Raw genomic sequence first — 12,375 nt, 5'->3', positions numbered from 1 at the left:
GCCAGAAGAGGGCCACAACCAAGCCATCACATTGCCACATGTCAACCAAAAATATACCAAACAACTCAGCACTCAGCCAAAAGTGGGCCACTGTACATTTTTATTCCGGTCCATGTCTGGGCCACACTCCACATTCTCATCCGGCCCACATACCGCATTGAATGATGGGACTTGGTCGCTCCACTCCTGTTTGCCAGATGTGGGCCACAACCAAGCCAGATGTCAACCACAAACACAACAAATAGACCAGCACTCACCCAAATGTGGGCCACTGTACATTTTTATTCTGGCCCATATCTGGACCACACTCCACATCTTCATCCGGCCTACATACTGCATTGAATGATGACACTTGGGCGCTCCGCTCCTATTTGCCAGATATGGGCCACAACCAAGTCATATCAATTTCACTGTCAGATATCAGCCAAGAAGAGACCCAATAAACCAACAATCACCCAAATGTGGGCCACTTTGCATTTTTATTCTGGCCCACCTACCAATAATGGCACTTTGGTGGTCCACACTGGTTTCCCAGATATGACCCATAGCCAAGTACATTAGAACTCACCCAAATGGGAGCCACAGTTAGCTCTCAGACTTACCCATAACTGGTCCACAGTCTATGACCTTGTCTAGCCTGCCCACCTACTGAAGAATTGAAGAAATGATCAGACTCAAGAAACTGGTGAACAGTGGATGACTATGGTTTTTATTTTTTTAACCTGTGACAAAATAAAGCTAACCAAAACAAAATTCAAACAAAATCAGTGGAGTTGATTGAAAAACACTGGAACAACTGAGGAAGGTGAAAAAGGTGGGACACTGGAGAAGTTGAATTTCAAATTCCGTCTGGCTCATCTTCTTGTGGCCCTTCAAGAAATGCACAAAATATCACATTTTAACTCAGTAAAGCAGTATTGTGATTAGTGAATATGGTGGCAGAGAAGTGCAAAACACAAAACCTTATCAGGAAACCAAACAAAAAAGCCCCTGTAAAATGATATAATAAGTTCTTAACATTTTAAATTACAATTAATCTGAAACTACAGTTGATACTATGTTTGATCACTGACCCAATATCTGCTTGCTCAACCTCATAATGTTCAGACAAAAATGAAAAATGGGATTGATAACAAGCAAAGTGAGCTGGAGTAAAGCAGTTCCATCAAACATGAAGACAAACTTCACATTTCACCCGAAGTCAATCAAGCTTAGTGTTTATGTGAGTTTGTCTTAATGTTAAAGGGAAACTATGCAAGTCCAGTTGCTTTTTCGGTGTTTTACTAACCCTCCCCCTCAGCATTGGTTTTCAACAAAGCCGGCCAGAATGCAATCCATTGAGCAGTGGATAGCATTATATATCATATATGTGTTACAATATGTGTATTTGTGTAGTTTTATCTGTCATAAGCATAATGTATATAATAATGTAATGTAAATAACGTAATACTTGACAGATAATGTAATATATAGCAAATCCATCCCATATATAGATATGCTGCAAGTTCCAGCATATTCCACAAATTTTAAGTAAAAGGCATGCAATAAATAATATAAAAGCACAGCAAGCAAGGAGTTAAAAGTTAAATGTTAAAAGTTAAATGTAAAAAAATTTAAAAATGTCCACATGTCCAGTGCAATAGGATTAAAAGTACAGATGTCCAGTGCAAACAGAATTAAAATTAAAGATGTCCAGTGCAAACATAATTGAGGGTAAAAATGTCCAGAGGTTAAAGTAAAAATGTCCAGTGCAAACAACAAGTTAAGGTGCATGTTGAACATAGTGTTGTACAGATTCCATTGAAAACATTGAGGAATGTTGACATTGATGTTTAACGTTTCCCCGGAGTGGAGTTAAAGAGCCACATGGTGTGGGAGAGGAACGACTTCCTCAGTCTGTCAGTGGAGCAGGACAGTGACAGCAGCCTGTCACTGAAGCTGCTCCTCTGCCTGAAGATGACGCTGTGCAGCGGATGCAGTGGATTGTCCATGATTGACAGGAGCCTGCTCAGCGCCCGTCGCTCTGCCACAGATATTAGCCTGTCGATCTCAGTGCCCACAACAGAGCCCACTCTCCTCACCAGTTTGTCCAGGCGTGTAACGTCCCTCTTTTTGATGCTGCCTCCCCAGCACACTGCTGCGTAGAAGAGGGCACTTGCTACCACAGTCTGGTAGAACATGTGCAGCATCTTTATGCAGATGTTGAAGGACGCCAGCCTTCTGAGGAAGTACAGTCGGCTCTGTCCTCTCCTGCACAGAGCATCTGTGTTGGCAGTCCAGTTCATTTTATCATCCACCTGCACTCCCAGGTATTTATAAGTCTGTACAATCTCCACACAGTTCCCTTTGATGGTCACAGGCTCCGGATGAGGCCTGGGCCTCCTGAAGTCCACCACCATCTCCCTGGTCTTGGTGGTGTTGAGGTGCAGGTGGTTGGAGTCGCATCATGTGACAAAGTTCTGGATCAGTGTCCTGTACTCCTCCTCCTGTCCTTTCCTGATACAGCCAATGATAGCAGTGTCATCTGCAAACTTTTGCGCATGGCAGGACTCTGAGTTGTATTGGAAGTCCGATGTGTACAGGGTGAACAGGACTGGAGAGAGCACGGTCCCCTATGGTGCTCCTGTGCTGCAAACCACGGTGTCAGACCTGCAGTCCCCCAGTCTCACATATTGAGGTCTGCATATCCATGACCTGAAGACAGACAATCACACCAGACATACTAAGAATATGGCTGAACTGAAGCAGTTCTGTAAGAAACCATGGTCCAAATCTTCGCCTGAGTGTTGTGCAGGTCTGATCAGCAGCTAACTGACGGGCTTGGTTGAGTTTATTGCTGCTAAAGGAGGTTCAACCAGTGATTGAATCCAAGGGTTCACTTACTTTTTCCACCAACACTGTGACTGTTTAATGGATTATGTTCAATAAAGACATGAAATATTATAATTGTTTTTGTGATTTTAGGTTAAACACATTGTGTTGTACATCAAATCATATTTAATGACCATTTAATGCAAAAAACTAGGACATTCCAAAGGGTCCACATACTTTTTCTTGGCACTGTATATTGCAAAATATGTATTGTAGCTGACTCACGTGTGTGCTGCTCGGCCCGCTTCTTCTCCTCCCTCTCTTTCCTCCCACCATCTCTGTCTCCAGCAAGATGGAGCCATCTTTTAATGTATGCCTCCACCTCCTGGTCCGTTGCAGTTGCTGTTAAGCAACTATTTCTGACTGTTCCTAAAAATGGAGAAAACAGATAAGCTTTGGATAAATTACACACAATGGTGAAAAATGGCCAGCTGCATGGCATGCTAACGTATTGACCCTAATATAAGACCCTAATCTAAGATTTTTTTTCTATTATTAAATCGGAAAAAGTAAGGCTGTCCTATATCCAGGATCTAGACTTTTCAATGTTCCCCATATATAGGCTTCACTTGGGCGGCCTGCTCAGGTATCTTATGAAATTCATACATTTTTGGCTACACAGCTGTCTGGTTTACGCGCACTGCTGCTGAGTGGGGACTAGATACTTCTCTGTAGTGTTGTCTCGTTCGCGAACGATTCGTTCAAAAGAACGAATCTTTTAAGTGAACGTACTGAACCGAATCACTTCCTCAAGTGATTCGTTCGTTTCTCAGTTCAACTGAACTGAGAAACGAGCTCAACAGCAGCTGCTGACAGTTCAACTGACAGTTCAACTGAACTGAGAACCGAACGAATCACTTGACAGTTCAACTGAACTGAAAAAGTGAACTGAGAAAGTGAACTGTCAGCAGGCGGCGCTGCTGACAGTTCAACTGAACTGAGAAACAAACGAATCACTTGACAGTTCAACTGAACTGAGAAAGTGAACTGTCAGCAGGCGCCGCTGCTGACAGTTCAACTGAAATGAGAAACGAACAAATCACTTGAGGGAGGGACTGCGTGCGCCGACTGCGCCGCGTCACCGACGCATGAATCACTCAATGAACTACACTCTCCTGAATCATTTTCCTCTGAGGGATACACTTTCATGGCGACCGTTGTTCCCCGTTGTTTTAACAGATTTAGTTTCCAGATAAACAAACTTAAAACGTTATGCTGGCAGTAATTAGGAGCGATGGAGGGAGATAGGGGTGTTTTGTGTTCATGTGTACCTCGGAGAAAACTAACTTTTTTTTAAACACTGCTAAATTTGCCACCGCAACAACAGTACAGTAGGACACAGCATGTAACAAATAGTGTATAAAACCCGCAGTTTGAGAAAACACGTGACTGTCTGATCATCTCATTGCGACAATTTGCGAGGGAACGGTGCATATTCAGTGTGAATCCTTCACTGAATGTACTATATACATTCAGTGAACGGATCACTCACTGAGCCCAATTTGCCGAGTAGACCAGTTAAATAGCATACCATAGGATAGGACACTTAAAACATCATGATTTATAATATAGTTATATATAGTTTTATATTTACAAATGTGTTTGTCAAAGCAACACAGTCACAACACTCTCGTCTCCCGGTCCTGGAAGCTGTGAACTGAACTGAAACTTGAACCGTTCAGCCGTATATCAGTTCAGGAGTCGCAGGCTCCTCCTGCCAAGCACTGAATGATTCGGTGATTCAGTGAACGAATCTTTTGAACGAATCTTTCTAGTGAACTGATTCTAGTGATTCAGTACATCTAAAAGAACTGGCGTGCCCATCACTACTTCTCTGTGTACAGCTGCCTAGCTAGCGTCGATGATAGTCTGCATGTGAGGCATTTAGGAGAAATCTGTAAATTGTAGTGTCTACCAGGGAGAATCAGGGAGAAGATGCTGGAGCACACGGTTAGTTTTAGCAATTTTTATTATGGAGCAGGTCACTGATGTTTCGGCAAAGAGTGTGTCTTCTTCAGAGCCAACAGAGAATTCTCTGAATGACAGCTTTAAACTGGCACCGTGTAACTTAGTTTCTGATTGATTGCCTGTATATGTTGTACTCTAAGTGTTTTGTAACATTTGTATTAGACTGTCATTTTAATTGTATTACTGACGTGTTGTGTGGTGTCACATGAGCTGTTTTTCATGACACAGCTTAGCTGCTCCTGCAATCAGAGACACTTCACTGAGCAGGCACCCTATTTAAAGCTGTCATTCACAAAATGGTCTCTTTGTTCTGAAGAAGACACACTTTGTGTCGAAACGTCAGCAGCCTGCCCCGAAATAAAAATTGCTTAAACCGACCGTGTGCTCCAGAATCTTCTCCTTGCCAGCTGTTGCATCGTTAATATAATAATCCACTGTCCACAGGCTGAACTTAGGTTTCTGGGTCTTTACTGAACCATCTTGCAGCATTTCACATTACGCATCTCTGGCTTTTTCTTTATTACCTTACACACTTCTTCTGCGTGCACAATAGCATTGTTCTTAACAGCTCTAACACTCTCAGTCCGCCCTCTGCTGGACTTTTAGGTACTGCAACATAATGTACATGGCTGTCAACTCAACTTATCTAATCAGAATCAGAATCAGAATCAAGGGCTAATAATTACCTCTGCAGGGAGTATCGACTATAACCAGTGTAAATGTATGAACAACAAATGATGATCTGCGATACCACACCAGCCAATACTAAAACTCATGTAGTCATGCAGTTCAACAAATTTGAACACTCATGAGACATAATTAACCAACCTTCCTGTCACTGTAAGACTTGGTTTTGTAGCTGCAGCCAGAAAATCAACAAGCAATGCCATTCTATTAAAACAGAATATTGTCTATTATACAACAATTAGTTCCGACTGAGTAATTTGATCGGACAAGAGACATTCCATGAATGCTGATATAGAGTACAACAGCACTGGGACTTTTTACTGACATGGTCACTCCGCTGTACAGGCGTTCTAAGAACCATTAATTAACGTTACATTAGTTGTTAACTATCTTAGATTGTACCAAACTTTGCACCGCAAAGATGGACATATTTCCACAAGCAACATTTGATCTAAATTATGAATGGACATCAGACTCAGAGGAGGACGAAGGGAAGGAAAGAGGCCTGGATACATCAGCGCAAACCAGGTGTGCTGATATGACATCAGCCACCTCGACAAATTAAAGAAGAGCAAAAATGAAGTTAACACTGTAAGGCAGACAACATGGGCTCTGAACTGCCTTCAGACTTGGCAGAATCTCAAAAATATCCAGGCCAACTTTCAGTTAGTTAAGAGGACCGAGCTGAACACAGTGTTGAGGCAGTTTTACAGATCGATCTGGACAACTAAAGGGGAGCTACAGCATCAGCAGTTACCTTGGACTTCGGACTGGATTGAGTCGTACGAACCTCCAGTTAGCCGTTTGTGGGATTTAAGTCATCAAAGAGATAAGAAGGACAGGGACAGACAAAACAACACACCACCTCCCGATCTCACCTGAAGACCAGAGCATCTTGAAATATTCTGCAGTGCTGAGTCCAGACAATCCAAAAGGCTTACTGAACAAGGTCTGGTATGATATTCAGTTGCACTTTGGACGCAGAGGCAAAGAGGGGAATCTGGATCTCAAACCCGACTCATTCATCCTTAAATGTGACGACAATGGAGCAAAATATTTCACCATGACATTCAACAAAGAAACAAAAAATCATAAAGACCCACTGGAGAGAGACAGACAAAACCGGAGGGGCGCTATGTATGAGGAGTGAGGAAATGCACTCTGCCTGGTAGCTCTGCCGTTCCCCTGGGAGTAAACCAGCTGTAACAGATGTTACCCAGGATGTGTGGGGAGGCAGGGACACACACGTCTAACACCAACCACAGCCTGAGAGCCACTGCCATACAGAAACTGTCTGATGTGGGACTCAAGGCGAGGGAGATCACGGCAGTCAGTGGGCATAGGTGAGATTCTTTATATAAACAGACACAAACTACGATGTCAATTTTGATTCGTAGATAGCAGAACATAAAATACATATCTAAACAAAAACTTGTTTCACAGGTCTGAAAGCTTGTTAAAAAGTTACTGGAGACCGTCTATGGAGAGTCGGAGACGATGGAGCAACATGCTGTCTGATGGAGCTGTTAACTCTTATTTCATTGATTGCACAATAAATGGAAACATTCAGATAAATGTAAATGATACAAAGTAGCAGTAATATATGCAGAGTAGCGAGCTTGTGTGTAGGAAATGTTTATGTGTTGCTTGGCAACAGCCTCGTCTCCCTTCCAGTTGCGGAACTATTTGTGTTGGCGGAGCCAAATAAATGATTAAATAAACAAACAAATTATAATCTCTTCTCTCTTATTACTGTTAACTAATAAAATGTGCTTGTAGAACTGTTTTATAAAAGCAATATCACACTCGAGGTCATGATGTTGTGCTGAATATCAGCACTGGTGTGATTATCTGCAGCCTCGTGCCTACAACCGAATCACACCAGTGCTGATATTCAGCACAACTTCACTCCCTCTCATCATGCATAATCATCCACATCTGCATCTTGATACATTGATTATATGATTCATTTCAGCACCCCTAGTTGATCTTAGCATCATATTATCAGAAACATAAAAGGAAAGGAAAACCAATTCATTAGACACATAGCAAAGCAATATAACCCACAATTAACACTTACTAATAATGACATCTTTCAGCTGCAGTCTGTGGAAAGCAGTTTTTCCATTGATGCCATGCTCGTTCAGCTGTTTTGCCAGGGAGTTTGTGAAGCAGCGTTTCATATTGTGTCTGATTATCTCACTCGACTCACGGAGATCCATGACGCACACAGTGGCCTCCAAAGACCAGCTGCCATGGGGGGGACGAACCCAGTTACCCCATGGGAGGCTCACCTGCAAGACCGCTTCAATAATGGCATGAAATCAGAAATCAGTGAGATGGTTAAACGCAACTGTCTGACATGGGACTATGGAAATCTTGAGACAGTTGAAAGACATGCCATACATGCAGAAAGATTCCTGAAAGAAAAAAAGAACAAAAAGAAGTTCACAGCTGGCAGACAGATTGTAAACGGCACAGCTCACAGCGTTGGAACACCAAGCCAGAGAGAGGGGTCGCGGATGTGGGCGAGGCTGAAGACATCACAACAAAGGGAGAGGGGCAGGTCATGGGGCATCTGATGCTTGTTTTACATGTGGAATGATGGGACACTGGACTAGAGAGTGTCCGAAAAACAAGGCAGCTGAGACCGAGGCAGAGGCCGTTTGACGAGGGGCGGAGCAGACGACAGTGATGGACTCATCTGGTTATGACGCAAGGACTGAGACGGCAGACCGCTTCACACAGCAAATAAGTAAAAATGCATCCACTGACATGCAAAACATGGCAGAAATAGACACACACAGCAAGCAACACTTTATTTCACAAGCCATTCAACATCTGAAGTCTATACAAAAAACTGGTGAAGAAAGAATTTCTGAAATCTACACAAAATTCTCACATGAGGCATACAAGAAAATGCCAAAATACACACTCACAGTTGAGGGACAAGACATCATTTTTTTGGTAGACTCAGGTGCCACAGAATCAGTTATCATGCAGGAAGATATCAGCCCAACCCCAAAACTAAGCGGCAGGTATGCAAAGACAGTGGGTGCATCAAGCACTCACGTTATAGAGAAGTACACAGCCCCAATCTCGTGTCAGGATAACGTTGAGGGAAAGCTTAAACATTCATTTTTGCTGTCAAATCGCCTGTGCTGGCCTGTGAATCTGTTAGGGAGAGATGTAATGTGTCAACTAGGTATAGTTTTGGTTTCCACTCCCCAAGGTATTGTTCTGACGAAAATTCCCCAAACAAATTCCTTGTTGAATACGGTGGGGAAGACCTAGTGTGTGCTTATCAGTGGAAGATTCCAGACACTACACTCAACTCTGTCAACAACACACTGATATAGGAGGCCAAGACACTAACTATAGACACACACACTGACATCATGACATCACAAAACCTGCACTGCACTTCTCACATCTCTCGAGGAGCAGACAGTGAGTTTGAGGAAACTTGGTATCAGGCAGATCACAACAGGGACACACTTGGGCTAGACTGGTTATACTGGACTCATAATCAATGTGCTGTGTCAGTAACTCTGTTTGATCTATCTCTTCAAGCTCTGTTCAGGGTACCACACTCCTACCCCCATGTTTCACTGGTCAAACCGAAAAATAAAAGGTGGAAGGACTTGGGACCTTGGATAAAAGCATGCAACGAGGCCTCCGGGCGGGGAAGAACGTCAGATCCTGTTGTGGATTTCCACCCGCATCTGAAGGTGCACCGAAAAAGGTTTTCTACTGGAGTGACTGCGGTACGGACTGTTGAGCTCATTCCAGAAACAGATTTCCAAACAGCAACAGAGGTAAAAGATTTTTTTGATTCATTCTTCGGCAATCACACTTTCATAAAAGACGTCTCAGAAATTCCTGAGTTAAAACAGGTACCATCATGTTTGTGAGCGAAACACAAATATGATGTAGGACTGATTAAAGGCGCCGAACCGGTTGTGATCACACCAAAATCCTCGTATAGACCATGCAAAAATCAGTATCCTTTGAAGAAAGATGCAGTCGAGGGCATCTAACCAGTTTTTGAATCCCTCCTTGAAGCAGGAGTGATCATTCCATGTGAAAAATCTCCTGTGCGAACACCAATCTTTCCTGTGAAAAAAATCAGAGTTGCTGGGCAACCTGATGAGTGGAGATTTGTACAGGATCTGCAAGCAGTAAATGCTGCAGTCCATGCGCGCGCACCAAATGTACCAAATCCACACACAATCCTCTCTCAAGTTCCATCTGACAGCAAATGGTTCCAGTGGATAAAGACAGCCAATTTTGGTTTGCATTTCAATTTGAATCCAAAATGTATACTTTCTCGCGGCTCTGTCAAGGTTACACTGAATCTCCAACCATTTTTAATGCAGCCTTAAAAGACAACCTAGATTCACTCTTACATTCACAGTTTACCAGCTGGTAGTGCTCTTTTGCAATATGCAGATGACCTCATGATTTGCTCTCCCACAGAAGAAGCCTGCAAACAAGACACACTTGCTCTTCTGAACCATCTGGCTGATAACGGCCAGCTTGTCAAAACCTCAGTTTGTTTCCAAACGAGTCACTTTTCTGGGTCATGTGATCACAGAAGAGGACAAAACCCTCTCACCCAAACGAATTGAAGCAATCCAAAACATCCCATAGCCTGAAACAAAGAAACAAGTTGTGAGTTTTTTAGGAATGACGTCATATTGCAGACAGTGGATCCCAAACTATGCAGAAATTGAGGGACTATTAAGCGCTCTTGCTCATGGGAAAGGCCTCACAGCAAAAGACAAAGTCACATGTACACCTGAGGCAGTAAAAGCCTTTGTGGACTTGAAATTGGCATTCCAATCTCCTCCGACATTAGGCCTTCCAGATTGCATCAAACCATTCACACAGACTGTTGACGAACGGGGTGGGTACATGACTTCGATACTGACACAAGACCATGGGGGACAACAGAGACCCGTAGCCTATTTCTCATCAAAACTTGACTCAGTTGCTGCAGGACTTCCTACATGCCTTAGAGCTGTCGTAGCTGCTGAAAAAGCTGTGATAGCATCACGTGACATTGTAGGCTATGCTGATCTCACTCTACTGGTACCATATGCTGTTTCAATGATTTGGCTTGAACAGAAAACCTCTCACCTGTCAACAGCAAGGTGGCTCAGATATAACACGATTCTGCTTGACATGCCTAACATCACTGTTAAAAGATGCAATGTTCTTAACCCTGCAACTTTTCTCCCTACACCAGATGATGGACAACCGCACGACTGCATGGCAGTCATAAATGAAACCTGTTCTCCCAGGCCCAATCTGCAGGACACACCTTTACAGAATGCTGACCTAGAACTGTTTGTGGACAGTTCAGCCTCGAGAAACTCAACAACCGGTAAAACCCAGGTGGGCTTTGCTATTACAACACTACATGACACAATTGTTGCACAGCCACTCCCCTTATTCTGCACAAGCCGCAGAATTGGTTGCACTGACAGAAGCATGCAAACTTGCTTCTGATAAAACTGTTAACATGTATACTGACAGCAGATATGCATGGGGAGTGGCACATGATTTTGGCTGTCTTTGGGCCAACAGGGATTTTTTTAACTTCCACGGGTGAACCCATTGCCCATCACACCATGGTTGCTGCACTTCTCGATGCTGTCCTCCTTCCAAAACAGGTCGCTATCTGCAAATGCCAAGCACACACAAACAATGATGATTTTGTTTCACAGGGGAACGCCAGAGCAGATGCTGCAGCTAAGGCAGCAGCACAACTAGATAACACTAAAAACAACATGCAATGTCTTGCCATTGTTGACTCACCATTGACGCCTACAGCTGATTTGCAGGACCTGTAGGCCAGAGCCGGCCATGAAGAGAGGCTGGCTTGGAAAAAAGCAGGCTGCTCTTTTTCTAACAAAGTGTGGTACGGGCCAAATGATAAACCATGTTTGCCCAAATATTTGTTTCCTCGTTATGCTAAGTTGACACATGGGAGAGATCATGTGTCAAAAGGGGGTATGATGAGTGAAATACAGAGATATTGGTTCACAAAGGGTTTCTCTAACTTCTCCCAAAAATTGTGTCAAAGTTGTGTGATCTGTGCTACTAACAATGCAGGCAGAGGCATCCAGATACAACAGAGTGCTCATCCACCACCACAAAAACCTTTTGATCACTTACAAATGGACTTCATTGAGCTAACACCTAGCGAGGGAAAGAAATACTGTTTGGTTTTTGTTGACATGTTTTCCAAGTGGGTGGAGGCTTTTCCCACTTCTAAACAGGATTCAGCAGCAATAGCAAAAGCTTTAATCAGAGAAATAATTCCCAGACGGGGAATTCCAGGTAAGATCTCGTCTGACAATGGTACACCTTTCATGAGCACAGCCCTGAAGAGCGTGGGTGAGTATTTTGGTATTGACATGAGGCAACATTGTGCCTATCACCCAGCAAGCAGGGGGGCTGTTGAAAGAGAGAATGGTACATTGAAAGGCAAGTTGGCTAAATGCTGTGATGAAACTGGTTTAACTTGGACAAAAGCACTACCGATTGTTTTGATGCACATGAGACTAGGGTCAGAAGCAGAAACGGCCTCAGCCCATTTGAAATCCTCTTTGCACGGCCAATGAATACAGGGATTGGACCGGTTAAGAGGCAACTCCCTTATACCAGCCAGTGCGAAGATGAAATGTTACGTTATTGTGCAAACCTGTCCTCTGTGCTTTTTGAAATCCACAAACAGGCTAAGGACGCCCTACCGAAAGCCACAGAGCGAAAACTACACGACCTAGAACCAGGAGATTGGGTCGTAGTGAAGGATCTGAGGAGAAAGAACTGGAAAGCACG

At 43.4% G+C, this 12,375-nt stretch overlaps 1 protein-coding gene across 1 annotated transcript; it reads right to left on the bottom strand.

Annotated features, from left to right (window-relative positions):
- Positions 1-688: 688 nt before the first annotated feature.
- Positions 689-5,355, bottom strand: LOC143332617 (uncharacterized). Its single transcript, XM_076750261.1, has 3 exons — positions 5,218-5,355; positions 3,097-3,240; positions 689-2,694 (listed from the first exon to the last, which is right to left on the bottom strand). Exon 3 carries the CDS (start codon positions 2,397-2,399, stop codon positions 1,833-1,835), a length of 567 nt encoding a protein of 188 aa, XP_076606376.1. The 5' UTR covers positions 2,400-2,694; positions 3,097-3,240; positions 5,218-5,355; the 3' UTR covers positions 689-1,832.
- Positions 5,356-12,375: the final 7,020 nt, after the last annotated feature.

This window comes from Chaetodon auriga, chromosome 15 (assembly GCF_051107435.1).
Source record: "Chaetodon auriga isolate fChaAug3 chromosome 15, fChaAug3.hap1, whole genome shotgun sequence".
Taxonomy (NCBI): Eukaryota; Metazoa; Chordata; class Actinopteri; order Chaetodontiformes; family Chaetodontidae; genus Chaetodon; species Chaetodon auriga.
Note: the sequence above shows the minus strand (reverse complement) of the source record. Positions and strands in the feature narration are given on the sequence as shown.